General features: G+C 46.6%; 1 protein-coding gene across 2 annotated transcripts; it reads left to right on the forward strand.

Annotated features, from left to right (window-relative positions):
- Positions 1 to 1575: 1575 nt before the first annotated feature.
- Positions 1576 to 9800, forward strand: OSR1 (odd-skipped related transcription factor 1). 2 transcript variants are annotated; one of them, XM_005240383.3, is made up of 3 exons: positions 1576 to 1910; positions 7293 to 7985; positions 8546 to 9800. In XM_005240383.3, the coding sequence occupies exons 2-3, from the start codon at positions 7339 to 7341 to the stop codon at positions 8679 to 8681; spliced, it is 783 nt and encodes a 260-aa protein (XP_005240440.1). In that variant the 5' UTR covers positions 1576 to 1910; positions 7293 to 7338; the 3' UTR covers positions 8682 to 9800. The 2 variants fall into 2 exon arrangements, with proteins under 2 accessions (XP_005240440.1, XP_055667246.1); XM_055811271.1 differs by lacking the exon at positions 1576 to 1910 and having other exon boundaries at positions 6763 to 7985.
- The last annotated feature ends 11239 nt before the right edge of the window (positions 9801 to 21039 follow it).

Here is a 21039-nt window from a genome sequence, read left to right on the forward strand (position 1 = left end):
AAAAGGAAAAGAAAAAGAAAGAAAACAGCAGCACGAAATGAGAGAGAACTGAAGAAGCCGGGATGAGGGAACGTCTTTACTTCTCTGCCTCATGAAAATGCCACTCGTTTACAAAAGGAGGGAACGAAAATGTCTTCGCTTGTCCAGAGCAGTGAGCAGTATTGGACCCCAGACTCTCCCCAGAAATAGAGATGTTTTGGGAATGAAATAGCAGTCTAGGGTTTACTTTGCCACTCTGCTGTTGTGTTCATGAACGCTTATTCTGCAGGATGATAACGTAGTAGTGTTTTCTTGTTGCTGTTTTATTGACTTTTTTATTGTTGTTGTTTATTGGTTTTTCCTTCGGCGATGGGCAAAAATCAGTGTAACAACGGCAGTGACATGAATAATAAAAAAACACATGCGTGTTCTTGAGCACGGTACCACGTTATCCCGACGGATCTGTCTTCGCTAGTGTATTACATTACCCTGGTTCGTCGGGACAATGTAATACACCCAAGCAATTTTTCCCCCTTCACGGATCTAAAGGAGTGTGAATGGATGGATGAATAGAAAAACAAATAAGCAAGGAGATTACGGCCTCAGGATTAATTATAAAGCACGTTTAACCTTTTTCTTTCGAGGGTTATTTTGCTTTGCCTGCCTCGCCCGGGTAGTCTGACTCCCCCCGGATCTAAGCAGGGCTCTGCGGCTCCCGATCCGCGGAGGATGCGCGGCACTCCGCACTCCGCACAACCCCTCCCGGGGTGCAGGGAGACAGCGTCCCGGGCCGTGGGAGGAGGGACGGGAGGAAGGCACCGAGGTCAGGGGCACTGGGGCGGAAAGTGGGGACCAGGAGGGATGCTGGAGCGGGGGGAGGAAGCGGCTCTAACCCGGGGGCGGACCCCTCGCAGGTAAGCGGCTCCTGGGATCCTCTCGGAGGATCTTCTCAGCGAGGGAGAGGAGCTTACGATCCCAAAATCCTCCCGGAGGGAGCAGAGCCCTCCCTCCATCTTCCCCCCACCTTTATTTTTCCTCCCCCACTCTTTCTGCTTTTCTCCCCCTCCCTCCCTCCCTGGGTAGGTCCCGGTGAGTCCTGTCCCGGGGCTCGGCGGGGAGAGGGCGCAGCGAGCCCAGCCGGCAGCGGCGCGGCGCGGTGCGGTGCGGTGCAGTGCGGGGCGGGCGGGGCGGAGCGGAGCGGGGCGGCGGGCCGAGCCGGCGCAGGCAGCGCGGCCGCGCAGCGACTCGCGGGGAGCGCGGTCCTCCGCCGTGGCACAGCGCGGAGCTGCACGGGGACCCCCACACACACTCCCCCACGGGAGGCCGCTCCGCCGCGGGGGCCAGCCCATAGCGGGCCCCAGAGAGATGCCCCGGGGGAGGCTGCGGGAGCGGGGGCGGGGGGGCGAGATCACACATTCGCGGACTACGGGCCCCGGGCTGCTGCGCCTCCAGGAGAAGCGGGTTGAAAAGTTGGTTCTTCCCAGCCAGAAACTTTCTCCCTGCGTGCGCATGCCCGGAGTCTGGTGGGAGGTTGAGGGGGGAGCTGGGAGGGGGGGTTGAAATAAGGAGGAGGCTGGAGGGAAGGGATCGGTTCAGTCTGAGCTCGGCTGCTCCCGGGCGCGTTTGCACTGCAGCGCACGCAGACGGCGCCGGGAGCAGGAGGAGGGAGCGCACCTCCGTCTCCATCAGCCAGAGCACCTGGACACCTGGCCCCGCTGCTCGCTCGGATCTGCCTGTACCCGCCGGAGGAGCAGTGGGGTGGGGTGGGAGAGAGCTGTGCCCCCCAGGGCCAGCAAAGACACTGACCTAGCCCAGCCTCTTTTTTTTTTTTTTTTTCCCCTATTTTTTTTTCTATTATTTTATTTTACCAGCTCCAATTTAGCCCAGGATCTTTTAACTGCTGCCAGCGGTGGAGCACAGATCGGGATTAGGTAAATAAAAAGAACAACTCGTTTTGTTTGGTTTTTGTTTTACCAAGCCTCAGGGGTTGGGGATATCGATCCAAACACCTCCTTTTCTCTCCGTCCTGTCTTTCTTTCCCCCATCCCCTCCCACCATCCCCTGGATGGTGCAGAAGAAGTGGGGAAATCGTGGTTCACGTGAGAAGGACTGTTCTCTCTGGGCGGGCGGAGGGCTGGGGGAAGTCTTCACATGGGGCTCGGATATTTTGATGCTATTTAAAGATTTGTCTTCCCCTTTCAAAGTTGTTTATCCCCCCTTGCGGAAGAGCTGTGTGTTTAACCCAAGCTAAAAATGACACAACGAGCTGCAAAACAGAAGCCTGAACGTCTCTTTATGGACTCGAATGTTCAGCTTCTCTCCTCTCTGTTCATTACTTTTCTCTTTCTGTTCTTTCCCTCTTTCGGTTCTTTTTCTCCCACTCCATTTTTAGCGTTTTAGGGTCCGAGGACCTTCTTGCCTTCCTCCCAAGGCCGTAACAGAAATGAACCTGACGTATATATTTTTCTGAATGGGTCGAAACAAGTTCAGCGTAGGGAGAGACTGAGCTTCTTTCGAGGCCGAGCCTATAAAGTGTCAGTGCAAAGCCGAGGATTAGGGTATAGTTGTTATAGTTGGCTTTTGGGAGGGGAAACTATAAAAATCGAGCATTTCGGAGATTACCGTAGCGCTGCGGGAATTGTCAGATAAAAGGCGAGCGGGGCAGGAGGGCTAGAGCCGTGTCCCGGACAGGTGCACAGGAGGTCCAGTTCAGTAAGACCGAAGCCAAGCGAGAAAAAGGGTCAAGCCCCGGCGCAGCGGCGGGCTCGGGCCCCTGCGGCTGTGGCGGGGCGCTGCGTGGTCCCGCGGCAGGAGCCCGGCTGTGGGGTGGCCGGGAACGGCGCCGCCTCGCCCGGCCGGGCCCGGGGATGCGCCTCGGTGCTCCGCGGGGGTGTCACCGCCAAGGTTTTGCCCCCTACCCGTGGCTGTGCATGCTGCGGCCGTGGGAAGCGGTGAGTGCAGAGGGAAGAAATCTTCCCCGCCTGCCGGGAGGGAGGAAGGACGGTTTATTCGTGTGCCGGGCAGGCACCGGGCGTTTCTCTAGGGAAGAAAGCGAGAATGAAACTTGTGCTGGGGGCCTTTCTTTGCCCGAGGGGATTAAAAACCACACACACAGATAGAAAACCTCCAAACCAACCTAAACACTTCCGCGGGGGAAGGATGGAGGGGCCTGGCCCCTGCGGCCGCCCCGCCGGCACCCGCCCGCACCCGCCTCCCGCCCGGCTAGCCCGCCGCGGGGCTGCGCTCCCGTCCGGGGCCCTCCTGGCCACCGGGCCACCAGGGCCTGCACCCGGGGAATGTGTTGTTGCCGTTGTCGGTTTGGGTAAAGGCTGTCCCGGGCTGCGTAGTGATCGCTGGTGCAGCTGGACCCTGGTTATTAGTATTATTATTGCGAGACTAAAATGCGCCGCGTTCCTCCGCGTTCGCAACGGTGGTCCGGGGAAACTTGTCAACACTGATTGCGTGATAAAATGTGAATGATGATTTTATAAGGATTGAGCGGAGATATCCAAGGCACATGCTGACTGAGTCCTTCCAGTCCTCATTAATGTTAGCAATTAACTCTTTCACGCTCAATTAGCCCCGAATAAACCTGCTTTAATAGATTCTGCACACTTCATTAATACTTTGAATAAATCTGTGCTGAACGATGCACTTTATTCCTCAAGAGCACCAGGCTCGAATAATGCGGAGTGAAAGGGCAATTTTGTTCCCTTTCCAGTAAGTTTCCCAAACACAGATAAATTGTAAGCTCTGTTTCCCCGCTTAAACTGATAGGAAGGGAAAATCTCGACCCCCTCAAAAGGGACAAAATAAGTAGCCGACTTGGTGGCAAAACACTGCATGTGCCATGCGATGCAGCCGAAAAGACAAGGGCTACCAGGCTTTAAAAGATTCAGGCAAAACAAGGGAGCTTTTTTTTGACAGATGAACCTGATTACTGTAGTTCGAGGCTATCGCAAGAATGCAGCATTTTATGCCCTCTACTTTATCATGTTTGTAAAAATAAGCAACGTTCTCAGGGTAATTTACCTCCTCCATTCTTCCATGTGGAACTAATTAGCAAACCTCATTATTTATGAGTCAGGTATTTAATGTAACAAATATCCCTTTCAAAGGACAAATCGGAAATTGATAATTCAAGGTAGAAAGGAAAAAATACTGACTAGCCTCAAGATTACTTAAAAATCCATTTAATTTCGCCCCTTGCTATGCTACCAGAAAAAAGGTGGGTAGATTTTCTTTTTCATTTTTTTTTTTGGCATATAGAGGAGGTAGAATTTAATCTGGAAGGTTAAGATTACAATGGTCTTAAAACAATGGCAACTGGACAATAGCATTACCGTATCTTCAAATAGGACAAAGGGTAAGAAAGCTGGAGACAGATGTAGTCTTTCAAGTTTATGATCCTATTTTGCAGGGTAAATTTATCTTGGCATGAGTGGGTTTTGTTTCAGTCAGAACACAAGTGGTTTGTTCTTAATTACTCACTGAGTTTGTGTTAAAAAAGAAAACCCCGCACAGTTTTATTGTGATGGGGGAATTCAAGCAGAGAACTCGCGGGGTTGTCTTCTGTAGAAAAAAAAAAAAATTAAAAAAGAAGCACCGATAACGATCTGTTTACATGAAACAGAATTAAAGGTGGAGGTGACACCGAAATCAAAGATATGTTGATCTCTCTGCGGGCAAGCGGGAGAGCGGAGAGTTACTGCGCTGTGAAACGCGTTCGCTTTGATGTCCCGGAGAGAGGGGACTTCTGAAATACTTTGCTCTTCACCTATATTTTTGACTATCCTGGTCGCACAGAGCAAAAGTGTAGCTTACATTTCTGGAAAAGTGCCAAGAAACTTGTAGTAACGTGAACACTGCTCCCACCTCCCCTTTTCTTCTTCTCTCCCCCCCCTCCCTTTTTTCTTTGTTTTCTTTCTTTTTCTTTTCTTTCTTTCTCTTTTTCTCTCTCTTTTTAATAATAGAACTGCTCTAGTAAAAAAACTGTGGGCGCAGTGGATGCTGTTATGACCCGACTGTATTTCTCCGTGGTTTGTGCCCCCTTCTTCGTTTGGGAAATCGAAAGAGAATCTTTTAAATGCCATCGAGCCAGAATTTACTCAAATTGACACAGTAGATTTTTGCTTAAATATTCCATATTAAATATTTTCTAAGGATACAAAGATAGAAAGAGGGATAAACCCAGAAATTAACTCCGTTTGCAATGGCATGTTTCATGCTTGAGAGATCTAGGGCTACCTAGACAGGAAAATAGATGTGGAGCTGTTGTGACAGATAGGAAAAGACATTTCAGGTACCTGAACAAGAATGTTTTCCGCGCACTTTGTTTTCGGGGTCATCGATTGAGGCATTTGTCCTGCGAAGTGGACATGCCTAGTGTATGGCCAGCACTAACAAAATAAAAACCATTTCCCCAGCTGAACAACAAAACAGTCTGGTTGGTTCATCGGCCCTAAATAGTTAAAAAAAAAAAAGGGGGGGTGGAGGGTGGGAGAGGGAGGAAAATGTAATGTGTGCACTTTTCAATCTCCCACTATCCAAAATGTATCCAATTAAAAAAGGCAAAATGTCACAATCTCTTATTCTGGGTCATTGCGATGGAATTCCTCTAAGGTTTGAGTCTCTCTTCCTGCTGCTGATTTATGTAAAGTGATGTGAAAGGTGGGCCCAGCATACAGAGCTGCTCAGAGTAAGCTTCTCCCTCTCACACCCTCTCAGCTGCAGCTCCTCGGTCCAGGCAGCAGCCCACATATAAATCAGATTTGTTTCCCTGGTCTTTAGACCTCTTCCGCCACTGGTTTCCAGCCCTCCACCCCAGAGGGACAATTACTGCTCTGCAGCAGTTTGCTGACTCCTTTTCTCCAAAGGGGCTTTACTTCTCACGTGGGGTTGAACTCCAGGCTGAGTGCTGTGAGAATCCTGCCGGGACCCTGTGGGGATCCTATGGTGACTCAGCAGGAACCCTATAGGGGATCTTATGAGGACCCTATGTGAATCTTGTGGGAGCCCTGCAGCAAACCTGTGGGGAACTTATGAGCACCCTGCAGGGACTCTACTGGGACCCTACTGGGATTCTGCTGGAAAACAGCCCCACTGAGGGCAAATCCCAGAGTTCACTGGGTGAAAAGCAAGTATAAGCTGTGGGCCGTGGAGTAAGGAGGCTCCCTGGGTTGCAGTGCCTCCAAAAGCCGTGGGTTCTTTCTCGCACCCACAAAGAGGGGAAGCTGCGTTCCTCACCACCAACCCTCGGGAGGCATCTCCTGCCAAATGGTTGACAGCAGCCAGGGCTGGGTTTGCAGGCAGGGCCAGATGTGCTTCGATGTTGCGGCATTGTAGCATTTTCCCCTCTGCCTTGTGGGGTGGAATGGGTAGGAATCTGGCCCAGAGGAGGGGCTGGGGGCTTGGTGGGACCCTGAAACACAGAGCAAAGTGGTGGCACTCAGCCCAGGGAAGGGCTGTGGCCCTGCGGCCCTGCAGCTGGTGGGCTGGGAGTCCCCACGGGAAGGGTCCCTCCAGCCCTTGCCTTTTTGCCTTTTGAAGGGTTCTAATTAAGCGATTGCCTAGATTAGGACGTGGCTTAAAGCCAGGCACTTCCCCCTGGGGAGAGCAAATGGCACTTCAGATTTGTCACCCAAACTCAGCATTTTCCCATTTCTTTTTGCAGTACAGAAGAGGGAGGGCTGCTGGCTAGTATTCCCCCCCGCCCCCCCCCCTCAGAATTTGGGCGATTTTCTTCTTTTGAGTGAGGGAGGAGGTACAGCTCCCAACACCCAACTGCCTCCACCGCCCAGGGACAGAGGCTTGGCTGAGGTTAGACCACAGGGAGCTTGGCAACCCAGGGCCAGTGAGCTCTCTGCACCCTTCCCTGTGTCGCCTCAGGGGTCAGGGCTAAAGGCAGTGCTGGTGGACAGATATAGTGGGCAGTATCCCACTATTTTCTAAAGGCTGAGGGTGCCGAGGAAGGGATTTTAAATTATATGGGAGAAGCTTGAGCTCTGTGGGCCAAAACGGCATCTCTTTGCTGTCCCTGTGTAGAGGATCATCGGAGACCTACCTAGCACAGGGATGCTGTTGGAGGGTGAATGATTGTGGATGGGGTACAACTTCTGTGTGAAAGGGATGGGGAGAGGAGAGTCTGGAGACCTGTGGGGTCTCCAAGAGTTGGTTACACCTAAGTCCAAGGCAGCCTCCTCCTGTGGCTTTGGGGAAGTATGCTAAGGGGGGTGAGGTGAAGAAATTCCCTCTGCTTTTATCTTCATATCAATCCACCTCTCCCTCTTCCTCCCTCCGTCTTTATTTTCCAGATCTTTTCCTCCCCTGTTCCCAAGATCCTCCTCCTGAGCGGCCACCATGGGAAGTAAGACCCTGCCGGCCCCAGTGCCTATCCATCCTTCCCTCCAGCTCACCAACTATTCCTTCCTGCAAGCGTTCAATGGGCTGCCAGCTGTGCCCTCTGACCACCTCTCCAACCTCTACGGCTTCAGTGCCCTGCACGCTGTACACCTGCACCAGTGGACTTTGGGGTACCCAGCGATGCATCTGCCCCGCTCCTCCTTCTCCAAAGTGCCCAGCGTGTCGAGCCTGGTGGATGCACGGTTCCAGCTACCGACCTTCCCACTATTCCCACATGTCATCCAGCCCAAGCAAGAGGCCACCAACGTGACCCTCAAAGCCAAACCCCGCTTCGACTTTGCCAACTTAGCAGTGGCCGCCACACAAGAGGACCACTCTAAACTGGGACAGGCAGACAGTCAAGGCTCACCCCCAGGGCTGGGGTCTTTGCTTGAGGTTACTAAACTCTCTCCAGAGAAGAAACCCACACGGGGAAGGTTACCGTCCAAAACCAAGAAGGAGTTCGTGTGTAAATTCTGTGGCAGGCACTTCACTAAGTCCTACAACCTTTTGATCCATGAAAGAACCCACACCGATGAACGGCCCTACACATGTGACATTTGCCACAAGGCCTTCAGAAGACAAGATCACCTGAGGGATCACAGGTAACGATTCTTCTCCTATCCTTTTTTCTCTTGTGTATCTGTACTCTCCTTGTTAGCCACCTCTACTGATCAAGGTGCTTGTAAGAAAAGTCATGTCCCGGCGCAGCTGGCAGTGTTCCCTTTAGGTTTTCCTCTTCCCACTGCCAGTGAAGGAGCCCAGACAACTCACTTTGGAAGTCAGTCTTGTTGTTCTACTCACTCACCCCGCAAAAATCACCCCGCAAAGATTACTTGCACTGCCTCCTTCTTAGGTTCTGCAAGTATTTTCACCCTCTGTTTGCATTGTCTTTGTGATTATCCAGAAGTGTCATGAAGACACACAGCCTGAGGACCCCGAAGTTAGAGAAGAGCTCTTTATCCCTAAGCAAGGCACCCTTGTAAGCCTCCAACACCCCCCTCTCTTCTTGCACACACACATGCAGACGATCGCCTGAGTGCCGCACTCCAGCACTCTTGGTCTCAGCAGTACGTGTAAAAAGCTCCAGCATGTTCTCCATCTCAGCTCGCTGCTGAGTTTAGGCTGGTTATTTCTGACATCTCAATTGTTTTTCTCTCCCTAGATATATCCATTCTAAAGAAAAGCCTTTTAAGTGTCAAGAATGCGGGAAAGGATTTTGCCAGTCCAGAACACTAGCTGTCCACAAGACACTGCACACGCAAGTAAAGGAACTGAAACCTGCCAAACTTAAGTGCTGAATCTTCAACTTCTATGAACTTTTCCTCCCCTTCAGACTTTACACCAAAACCAGAGCAGAAACAAAACTTTCAGGATGGGAGCACTGAACTTTGTGTTTTGTTTTTGTTTTTACTTTTAAAAGAACAAAATCCTCATCCCTCCCACCCCCCCCCTCCCCAAGCAACTAAATTCCTAAATCGTGGGTGAAAAGATCATTTTGCATTTAAAATATACATGAATGATGCAGAGAGTGCTAGCTGACTTGTGTGGCTTTGATAAACTTTATGCCAAAAGGTGGTGCTCACGTGTTGGACAGGAATCTTTTAAACCAAACAAAAACCCACAAGCCCCCCCCCCCCAACAACAAAAAAAAAAACCCCCAAATCGTAGCTTTCAAAAGTATTACTTAAAAAAAAACCAAAAAAACCCCCAACAACCTCTTATTTTATACTTTTTTTTTTGACTGTATAAAGCTTCTTAGTTTTACACTTCAGGAAATACAGAGAATTCCAGAAGACTATTAAGAACTGAAATGGTGGTTTCTCATCACAGCACCATTAGGACAAGGAGAAGGGCAACTTGCAAATCTCATTTGCTAGTTTGTTTTCTTAGAAGAAGAAAATTGATGCTTGGAAATGACCTAAATCTCTCAAGTGGGGAGTCCTATCATGCGCTAGAAAATGTATCCATATCTTAGACCTGCAGGGCCCTGGTGTTTGGGACAAATCAGTGTTCACGGGACATGGAGACCTTTTCCTTTGCCTTGTGGTCTAGTGCGCTATGAGGAGGTTTGTAACTCGTGGACTTTAAAAAAAAAAATAAAACAGAGGAAAGAAAGGTGGCAATACATCCAACCGACGGTATGCACAACGTGGTTTCAGTGGTACTTTAAAGTCTTCGAGTGTCCTGATGAGAGAGAACAAATCTCAGCCTGAGAGCATATTTTTTTAAATGCTGGCTTTCTGAACAGTGTATTCAAATTAAGAGACATTCCAATAAGTTTTGTTTATAAAAAAAAAAAAAATGTATGGCTGTTTGGCACTTTATGCTGATTATTGGTAATTGACATTTATCACTGGATTGTGTGTGTTTTTTAAGTATTAAAATAAATCGTTATTTTACAGGCATGTCTGCATGGACTACATATGTGTTCATTTGGTTTCTGGTGTCTTCTATCCCAAACCCTCCCTGTCAGTATTCAGGACCTTACTTTTTTTTTTTTTTTTGAGTTCACTTGGTATTTCCTCAGTGCTTGTTTCTACCAGCCTTGGGAAGTCTGGATCTTTCCTTTACACCTAAGCTTTGCCCCTTCCTCATTTTCTTTTTCTTCCCCGCTCCCCCCCGCCTTTTTTTTTTTTTTTTTAAGGTGGAAGAAAGTAAACAGATCTGCAGGGAGTCAAATAATTTTGCTGCTGGCGTGGGAAAAAAAAATCGTCTTGGGTGACTAAATCTTGGCTATTAGCTGATAAGATTAGGTGTCAGAAGTGTTATAACACAAATCAGATGAATAATGGGCGAAGTGCTGCTGCTCTCACAGCCCGATGGCGCTGCGGGGAGAGCCGCCCTCCGCACCCTTCCCCGCCCGGCGGGAGCGGGCGTTTTCCAGCCGCATCTTCGGCCGGTTCAGCGCTGGTCGGGGCGGCCTTTGGTTCCCGGCAGCTGTCTCGGATCAGAGATGTTTATTCCACTGCGAAACCGCTTTGGATCGAGATGGGAGAGAGTGCGCAGAGCTAGGGGATCCGCCTGATCCTTTGAAGCGCCTCTTGCCGCCCTTCCTCGTCCCCTCGGCAAAGCCGAAACCCTCTCCCCCGCCCCTGCACAAGCCGGTGCCCCCGCCATAGGCGATGCCTCCTGCGACGCAGCGCGGCGGCGCGGCCTAAATTACGCCGGCGTGGCCGAAGCGCGGGTGCGTTGCCGCCGCAAGCCGCTCGGTCCAGGCGGTTCCTTTCTCCCTTTCGCCACTCCGCTTTCAGAAAATATTTCTTTATTTGGTCAAGGAATCTTATCAATGACAGGGAAAAAGTTGCGCTTGTATCTCATTTAATGTCAGGGGAAGGGGGAGAAACGTCTCCCCCTCCCCTCTTCTACCGGACACCGATCCGAGCGCACCGTAACTCACCCACAGGCACTTGCCGGCCGGGCCGCAGAGCCCACCTCGGCGCGCAGGCCCTCGGGGTGCCGGGACGCCCCCCGTGCAGGCACCCAGCCCCGAAGGCTGGGGGAACGGGCAGAACCTGCAGCCGGCTGGCTTCTGCTTTGCTTCCCACCCGCCACCGGCTTTCCGCGCCGCGGAACGGCTTTTGCTTTTGTCTTAAAAGGCGTCGGAAAACAAGCGCTAGGTACGAGCAAGGAGCGCGGGGGTGACAATGGCCCAAGCCTGGGGGCAGCCTGGGACTGGCCCTCCGCCCTGCGGCAGCGCCTAGCCGCCACCGTGGGAGTGGGCGCGGAGTTCTGCGCGGCGCTCGGCAGCGCGCGTTTTGCGCGGCGCCCGGCGGGAGCAGGGAGACTTTGCCGCGCTGGCCTCGCCTTGCCGAGCCGCTGCCGGGCTGCCGTTCCGCGGGGGCGATTTGCACTGCCCCTGCAACTCTCGCCCACCCCAGCTCCTCCGCTGGGATTTACCCGTTTCGTCTTGCGCAAGCCCAGCGGGAGCGGCCGCCTGACCCGGTGCGGGTCGCGGCCCGCAGAGCTCCCCCTGCACCCCCCGCGCCTCTCTTAGGGGGGACCTACTCTGAGCACTGACATGGCGTTAACCTCCAGCCGGAGGGCTGGGGGGGGCACCCACCCCCACTCCCCCACCCCCCCTGTGCCTTGCTTCTAAGGGAGATTCAGGGAGAAAATCCCCGATGAACTTCCCGGTCCCTCGTGTGTGGCTCGTGACACAGAGTAAGGGCACCGGGATGCTCCCGGGGTCCCGGCGTGTAGGGAGAAAGCGAAGGGCTCTATCGCCTGGAGCCAGTCGGTTTTCAGGGGTCGTGACTACGAGGCAGAAATCCGAGTCGGGTCCAAAGGGAGGGAGGAAGGGATGCAGGGAGGGTCACTCCATCGCGGCTTTCCCACGGTCGCTCCACCACCTCCTTAACACCGGGATACCGAAACACCCGTGGCGAGGTAAGAAACCGTGTCAGTTACTGGTTCCTGGGAACCATTATAACTGCAGGGTTGCGAAGGTGGAGAAACTGCTCCTCCCAGCTGGGCATGAGAAGAGTTTCATTTGCAAGGCTGAAGCCTGGTGATCTGTCTGCCAAGAATTTACTTGGACATGTATTTTTATGTGCAATTAAAAAAAATAATCTCCAGGATTGAAATAATCAGGATTACAGCTGTATTACAACTACGTGGGCATACCGAGCACAGGATGCGCACACACAGCCTCTTAATGTCATTTGTACTACACACATACGTGTGCGTATTTCCCCTTCCCAGAAGGCCGATTTCGACCTCATGCAAACAAAGGCTATCTCTCTAGTCGTGCTCTCAGCTGCACTGGTGAACAGTTTGCCTGTTCCCTCCAGTGTTTTGAATTTTGCTAGGCAGTATCAGTTCAATGATTCCAAGGAAAGCAAAGCAGAGATGAAATCATGACAGTCAGAAGAGATAAGTCGTACTAACCCCCAAAATAAACGAAAGGAATTAGACGGGAAATGTGCCTTTTGAATCAGGATCACAAATAATTTAAATGATTAATTACCTCCCCTTCTTTCTTTTTTTCTCTCTTTGCATGTGTTTAAATCTGACATTCACGCAGTGAATAAAACTTACTGAGGCCTCTGTCTGCCAATCGAGAGCTGATCCTGTTTTCACAGTTGCTTTAAATTTTGCATTTTCATCATACAAACATCACTGAATGGGAGCTTGCAAGAGTAAAAACCAGGGCACCTGACTCTAGTTGTCTCTTCCTGCAAGAGTTACAAGGGAAACAGATTTTTTGATCTTTTTCTAATTATTTATTTTTTAACCATTTCCAGTTACAGAAGAAAATGTAAAGATGTCTTGGCACAACTCTCTCGCTCTCTTTCCCCCCCTTTGCATTCCAGTCATTCTTTTTCTGCCCATAAACTGTTACTACTCCACAAGAGCCTGATTCTGCACAGCATACTCAGCCTGTTTTTTTGTTGGATGCAGGAAGAAATCCTGTCAGATGAGGTCTGCAGTGTACATTCATGAAACAGAGCAAAAGCCTCTCTTAGAATGTGCACTGGAACAGCAAGCAGTTACTTTTCAGCTGTGGATTACATGTGCCTCTGAAAAGGGGACCACAAATCACTGGGTTTTTTAAAGGTTCCGCATGAGTTGTATATTAATCCCAGTTTCCCTAGGGATGGATTAATCCCAGCTTCCCAGTTGTGTGGCTACAGACAATGTGGATGGGGTTGGGGGCAGGGGAGAAGGAAGATGGGGAAAGGAGAGGAAAATTAAAAAGATGTATCACAGGAATACATGGGCTAAGTGGCGAGGAGCCATAAGTGCTTACGTTTCAATACCCCTTCTACCTCTGTCACCACATGTGAGCTGAAGCAAATCACTTCAGCTCCCTGTTTTGCTTTCTTCATCTGTAAATTGGGGATAATGCTGCTGCTTTTGCTCCCAAGAGGCCTGGCACACTCGTATAGAAACTCCTGCTCAACCTTCAGTAGTGAAAGGAGGTATTACGATTCATACCTGGGCAGCTGACAGCAGTGGCTGATTTGGAAGATCTAATGGAGTGTGCAAGACAAATTTATATTTGCATGTAATTCTTTTTCAGCCCTGGCAGTTTTGTTGAGAGATGGAGTCCTAGAGCCCAGCATGCACTTCTTCTCTACATTCCTATCCAATGACTCAACAGGAGAAATGGCATGGGCCAGATTCATCCCTGGTGGGACTCCAATGACATCAGTCATCTTTATAGGAGTTTTTTGAATGAAGTCAATTGGGTTTTATGAGGACTGAGTTTGGCCACATGCATATTTAACTGCTCAGAGAGCTGTAGCAGTGAAGGAAGCTTTCCTTGTCTTAGAAAGAATCACTTCTGAGTTTGGGAGACACAAGCTAAGCCATTGACCTGTCAAGTTTACCTTATGCAAACTCAAGGAGCATCTGAAGTGTGCTCAGCATCCGGCAGAACATGACACAGGGCAGCACCCTGCAGGAATATTGGCATGAGACCTGCAAGCAGAGCAGTGGCTTCAGCACGGTGCAGTGCCAGCACCCCTGTAATGCTCATTGCAGCTCACATCTCCCTTTGGACTGCTCTCTGGGGCTGTAATTCCACTGCCAGCTATACCTGATGAGGTCATGGTAAATCACTAAAATGGGGTGTTCCTTCCTCCACCTGTGCCTTAGCTGCTGGTGCTGACTTCCCCTACACCTTATGCTTGTGCTTCACTGGAGTCTAATATTACACCAAACATATAAAGAGGTTTATACTAGTATTATAGTTCCTGACAAAGGAGCTATTGAAAAATAAACCAAAACAACAAATTGATCAGTGACAGTGATCATCAAAAGTTTGTTGCAGAGCTTGTCACTACTGATCAGTTAAATTATTTGCAAGGTCTATTGTGTCTGCATTCTTATTGTATGTTCTAAGGAACAAGTCAACTTGAACAGTTGGAGAACTGTGTTGCTAAGTTTGAATAGCAGAATGTGTGTTCAGGTCATATGAGGCACCTCAATATTTTCCAAGGGATGGATATCAGGTCTCTTTTCCTGATTTCTAACTTGCCTCTGTCTTTCCTTGATCTTTGGTGATGGAACTTGCATTTGATTTTCAATATTTTACATTATACATGTGGAATAATGAAATCTGAGTTTATGGGCTTGTTCATCTCTTTTACAGCAATTTGACTTGGCTGAATCAAGTGGAGCTATTCTAGTTTTACAGCAGAAGTTGTAAGAGAATTAGGTGATGGTTTTGCTGCAGCACAAAATCCACGTCACTGAGACCCACTATCACTTTCTGTTTTTACTTAATTTTCCTAAGTTCTATTTTACCAGCTTGTCTTCTGTCTCGGTTTGTATTTCATACTAGGGTAAATTGAGGGAAAAAAAAATAAATTGTTACTGGCTTTTCAACAGGTATATCAGCTTGTACCAGAGACCTGATACACAGTTTTCCTGTGTTTTTTTCTTCTTCAGTCCTTATTTCTCAAGCAATATTTCTCAAGCAATATTCCCTGTTTTTTTGGTATGTGTTAGTACTTCTTCCTGTCTTCTTTTTGCTTCCTCAGTGTTGCTGGAGTTCTTGCCCTGCCCATCTCATTGCTCAATTTCTACCTCTTACTCAGCTTCAGTTTAGTTTGCCTTCATGTTGCTGTAACTATAATTTTATTTGTCATATCACTAGACCTGTTGACTCTGCTCCAGTCTGGCTTTTTTTTGGCAGCCCTTTGGCCTTCTGCATCAAGTTCAAGTTAGTGTCTCCCAGAACAAAACTCGTCACAAATCTTTCTTTGAGCCTCTGAATTCATACATCTCTTCATCTTCTTGCTTCCTTCACTTGGTTCAAACAACCACATAATTACCCCCTTCTCTCATTGTGACACCTTTTTTCTTTCTGGCCTTTTGGCTTCTAACTGGGGCTGCTCAAATCACATGTGATGTGTGAATGATTAATCTATTTAACAACATTTTTTCCATTCAAGAGTTGTCCAGACACAGCATGGCTTTCTTCCAAATGTATGTGAAGATATTTCAGTTTATATATGTCTTGTAAATTCTTTTGAGGCTCTTTCTTTATCTATTTATTCTCCAGGAGTTCAGCACCAGGCTGCAGAAAAGTGTCAGGTACATTTTCAGAGAATGGAGGAGAAAACTTCCCAATGAGGAAATATTACAGTAGGTAAAAGCAGATCTCATCTGAAGGGGTTTATATATATATATATATATATAAAAGGAGGGGTCTGCGTGCTGAATGCTACCCTTAGGGAGTAACTACAGACTGATGAGTGTGTTCATGATCCTGCTGTCCCTCCTCGCCTGCCATCGCCACTGATGTTGGTCAGACACACTTCAGAGAACAAAGAAGGACATCAGCGATACACAGCTATACAGGGCTGTGGGACTCCTCCCTTGCTCAGGAGAAGTCTCTTTCAGGCTCTTCCATGCCTTATTAGTTGAGCTCTCAAATCTCACAAATAAGACCTGCCCCCTGTGTTTCTTTCCAAATTCATACAGGCTGCTGAGGCCACTTCAGTGCTTCAGGCACAGCCACCTCTGTCCTGAGGGCTTTCCTCTCTGCTGCTTGGTCCCAGAGACCACCTGCAGCCTCACACTGACACTCTGCTGGTCTCACTGGGATGTGCTCATGGGTTAACGTGGCTGGCCACACTGTCATGAGGACTTAAGGATGGATTTTTTTCATGTGGGGTGAGTTTCATTTTAACCGAGCATGGTGACAGGACAGCTAATTACACACCTCTGTTGTTTGTTTTGGAATTGTTTGATCTGAACTTTACTGAAATTCCTTATTGCACCCAAGATGTTTTTTTTCCATTTCAGATGGGAAATTTTGTATTATGAGTGAAACTGTATTGGCTATGCGCTTACAAGTTCTTCTTCCTAACTATTTCCTTACACAAATTAACCTTCATTTATGTAAGCATTCTTGAAAAGGACATGAAAAATAACATGTCTATGGCAGGGGAGAAATCACAGACCTTCAAGAATGTGCCACTTTCTGCCACTTTCCTTCAAACTGTTGGCCAGTTCTTTTGTGTACTCCTTTTTGTGTTCTTCCTTAAAATGCACTTATCTTTGAAAATGACTTCTCTAGTACTTTACAAACAGCTCTGGCCTTCACCACCCATCAAGTGCATTGCTGGATGCCTACTGAACATCCAGTGAATTGCTGGATACCGTCGGTGCGCCAAATTTAGACAGTGTGGTGAAGGCTGCCCTGTACAGCTCTGAGCACAGTGTTGGCTGCTGGTCTTAGCAACCAAGAGATAATTAAGAAGTTGGATACTTGATGACCCTTAAAGAAGAGTGACAGAGCTAGCCCTCTACTGTTGTTGTCTTTATTAGCACAGGCATAGATCCAGACTAAGAACTGGTTTTCCCTTATGCATCTATTTGGTGATCACTTGGATATGGCTTAGGAAACAGTGTTTCTCCAGCAGTTGGGAAATGTTTACTTCCAGCTGTTTATTTCCCTCAGTGGATTAATAAGTCTATTTCAAAGTGCTGCAAAAAGGAAAACTAGATTTTCAAAATGGGGAAGCAAGAATATTCATAGTGACACAGTGTTTTCATCAAACTCCCTTTTTCCTGCGCCGCAAAGGAAATGTTTAAATGAATGGCTCAGAGTTCCCTTCCTTAACTTTCCAATGTATTTAATCAAATATATAAACTATATAAAACGTAATAAAAGCAATTGCATCAGTTAGGGAAAATGGAAGGGGAAAGAAAACTGAGTTGTTAATGTTCCTGAACACAACCTTTCCACTGAACTGGTATCAGCCTGATTGTTACACTATGGAAACAGCACTAATTTTCTGCAAAGATTTCACACAATATAAGACAGACAGCAAGGAGGACTCAGTGCTTGGTGCTGTTTATTCAGAATCCCTGTGGTCCATGAAGTCTCCTGTTCTTTTCCTTTAGCACATAATAATTTAAGACTTTTAGGTTGGTGTTTTTTTTTGGGTTTTTTTTTTTTTTTTTTTTCCCCTGAGATCTTGTGTTACTTAAAAGGTGTGGATTATGTGTCTTCTGAATCTGGGAGAAACACGTATCTACCTGTGATTTTAATGAGCCAGACTCTTCCATCCTAGGCTGATGGCACATATTATCCTGTTCTCTTGGGATGCAGCGGGTAGCTTCCCTTCAATGGCAGTCTTGCTAAAGTAGAATGAACATGGATAAAATTGATCATAAGGGCAAAGCTGTCATTACTGCTGGCTGTCCTGGAGCAATGGAATGTATCAGAAAGGACTGAACAGTGAACAAGAGACCAAACTCATCTGCTAGGCATGCCAATCTGCATGCAATCCCATGGCCAAACAATGAAGCAGAAATGCTGGATACAAGTCCATCCAACACTGGCATATTTCTCTGGTCCATGTCTGCCACTGTGGGGAATACATAGGAGAAAAGATCAAGAGAAGTTTGGCTAAACCTGGAGGTGTGAATACAGATTTAAAAGTCAGAATTCCAAAGCCAAACTTCCAAACTTAACGTGTAAGCACCAAACTTATGGTCTCCCAGTTTTCAGAGATAGAGAGTGCCAGAAAGTCCCAACTGAAGTCTTTGTTGGCTGCAATTTCTTGACGCTTAGAGCATTGATTTTGGCACTTAAATTCAAGATTTCTAGTTGACTCTAGTAGGGTTACCCAGTTTATAAATCACTCCTTGCATTTGGCCCAATGTTTGTACACCTCCAGATGGAGAAGAGTGTGACCCAAAGGTGGATTTGGCAACTCCAACATGCCTTAGGTCAAACATCTGTAGGGAACATGTGCCTGCTTTCCTTACCACTTCATTGTTTCAGTAGATGGTGTAGTCAGTGCAATGTTATATCTGCTACTGAAATAGCTGAATGCAAATACCAGGAACCTCTGGGAAATTTTAGTTAATAGGAAAATAATCGAAACCAAATTCATCCAGTTATACAGCCAGGAGAAAAGAAATGAAAATAAAAGGAATTACTGATCCAACCAAGTAGGCACAGAAATGAAACCTCTCTAGGATTTTCTTTTTAGTTTCTCCAACTTCCATTTATTTAATGAGCAAACTAGGTCAGCATCACAGCCTTGTTATGAATAAATGAATGCCATAGATTCACTAATATTAAAGTGTCCAGGAATTCAGCATCATTTGCTGCTCTGCTGAGGGAGCTGTGGCACAGCAGCTCTACATTTGGCTCTAATCCTAATTCAGATATTCAGCCATATGAGCCAATGTAACACAACGGCTGTAACGAAAACCGAACCATAGAGCAAGCAAGCTGCAGTATCACAAAACACCAATTAGCCCCAGTTTCAAATGCAGGTAAGAGAAGTCATGTAAACTGTATTTTAAGTTGCTACATTCTTGTAGTCTTCAATAACATCTTCAATAATGAAACTAGTTGCAGAATTCGAAGAAAGATCACAGAGGCTGTTTTCTCCGCATGCTGTCTCTTGCTTTAAGGAAAGCTTATGTCAGTTTAAACTGGTTACTGAAATTCTCTGTGGACCACAAGCTGATAGTAGTGCTTAGTATATTTTATTTCTCAAGTGGTGGGTGAAGATCTTCATGGGAGATTCCTTCCCCACACCCCATTTTTTTTTTTAATCTAGATATGAAACAGACATGCAGTTAGAACCAGTTGATTTAATATAGTCATACATGCCTTAGGTATGGTCCTAAGAAAGGCTGCTTTCCTCATTCAGAGACAAAACCTCATTGCAGAAAAACTTCTTGGAACACAGGTAAGAAATTTTATATAACGGATTGAAAGAGAACAATTTACAAAAAGTTAAAATACTGAGATGTCTTTACATGAACAATTTTCTTATTTATATATACAAGAATACACCAAAAATGAAAAAAGCATATGCAGAAATACATTTATGGTAAAATTATTAATTTCATATGGAGATTTCAGTAGTATTTAGAATACTGTTGTGTTTCTTCCTATAAGCATATAAAGGATATTTAAATCAACTCGTTCTGAGTTTATAACATTTCTCTATGTATTTTTGATTAAAAAAAATATTATTGGACACGGAAAGGTGGTTAAGACATGCTAAGTCTTGCTCTTGATTTCCAAAACAGTATGTTTTGGAATATTTGGGGTTTTTATGTTGCTGCTGTCAGGAGCAAGAGCTACCAAATCCTGTTGAGAATATGTTCCATACATCCTTAAAACTGGCATTGCTGAGGGCAGTAATTCCTGCCTGAATATGCATGTATGAAGAGGTGTATGCACAGCTCCTTGGCTGCATTGTTGTACTATATTTTGTGACCTGTGGGGAACTCCTGGTCCAGCTGGTAGAGCTTAAAGTTTTTCTTAGCTATCTGAGGGACAGTTTCATGAATTTTTGGATCTTGGGAAGGATTAATCCCTCAAAAGTCTGACAAACAAGTTGAGGGAAGTAATTTGAGATTTATCTCTTCCACCTTTTCTGCTGATGTGAAGCGAGGATTGATTTGCTGAAAGGGAATTTGCTGCAATATGGGATTTACCTTTAAAATGGGAGCTGGTTGTACTGACAGCTTGTCTGACCACTTCATACTACAGGCCACCTTATAATATTTCAAATTGAGAACCTTTTGTGTTTTATTTTATTTTTAATTTATTTGTCATGGAAACAGTTCACAGTGACTACTTAACAGTCACATAGCTACCTACTTGAAGTCAGTGTTCTAGATAGTGTCCTGAAGAGACATAAAAATCAACAGCATTTGTGATCTAGGATGAGTTAGAAAATGAATCAAACCCCTTTATTCAAACCAGCCACTGTTTTTACTTACAACCAATGTTTCTATACCCAGAGCATATCAAGCTACATGCTATTTGGCTTAGTGTTTGTCTTAGTAACTTAGTAACTTAGATATACCAATCTGTAACTGAAATCTGGCAAAAGTTGAGAAAATAAAAATATATTCAGAATGTTTATTTAAAGCATAATACAGAATTAGTCAAATTAATGAACAAATATTTGCTATATGAGAGTATTATAGTGTTTATGTTGTCCAGATGATCTTTGCTATATAAATTGCTTGCGGACAGCCAATATTTGTTTCTCAAACTATCACTGGTTGGACTGGCTGCCTGGCAGTATTCCTTTTCCCTGATTAGATATGTGAGTAGTACTTCCAGTGAATATTTTTGCAGTTCTGGGTTCCACAAATATGCACATATTCATCCTTCAGATCTGGTGTCTGAATCCTTTGTGCCAGCAAAATTAATGGAAATTGTGGCTTGAAGATACTAATTAATGAAAAAAAGCAAAAGGATATTTCTATTCAAAATAAATTGCACTATATTCCCCAGACTAACACACAGACAGCCGTTCTCTGGTGATAGACAATACAGATACTCATAAAGAAATAAATATACATAAATAAAACAATTGAATTTTATTTCCTGGTTGCAGACTATGTGTGGGTGGCACTTTATTCTCTTCTCTTATTCCAACTGGGTCAGATTCAAGTTTGACTTGCGCATAGTTTGCATCTTGCCCTTTTTCTTGTGAAACTTGGGAACTTGTGGAAAGGGGTCTTTCGGCAGAAGGAAGTGTAGTGTTTAGGGTTAAGCTTTGCATCAGTGGTGAAGCTTGGCTTATTGTATTCATATGGTGGCTAGATGGTGCTTGGTTGCTCCTCTCATGTCAGCAAATCAGAAGACAGATGTCTTACTTTTTTTTCTTTCTTTCCAGACACAGAGCAGTGAGTGTCTTGCAAGGGTCAAAC

The sequence above is a fragment of the Falco peregrinus genome, chromosome 7, assembly GCF_023634155.1.
Source record: "Falco peregrinus isolate bFalPer1 chromosome 7, bFalPer1.pri, whole genome shotgun sequence".
Classification (NCBI taxonomy): Eukaryota; Metazoa; Chordata; class Aves; order Falconiformes; family Falconidae; genus Falco; species Falco peregrinus.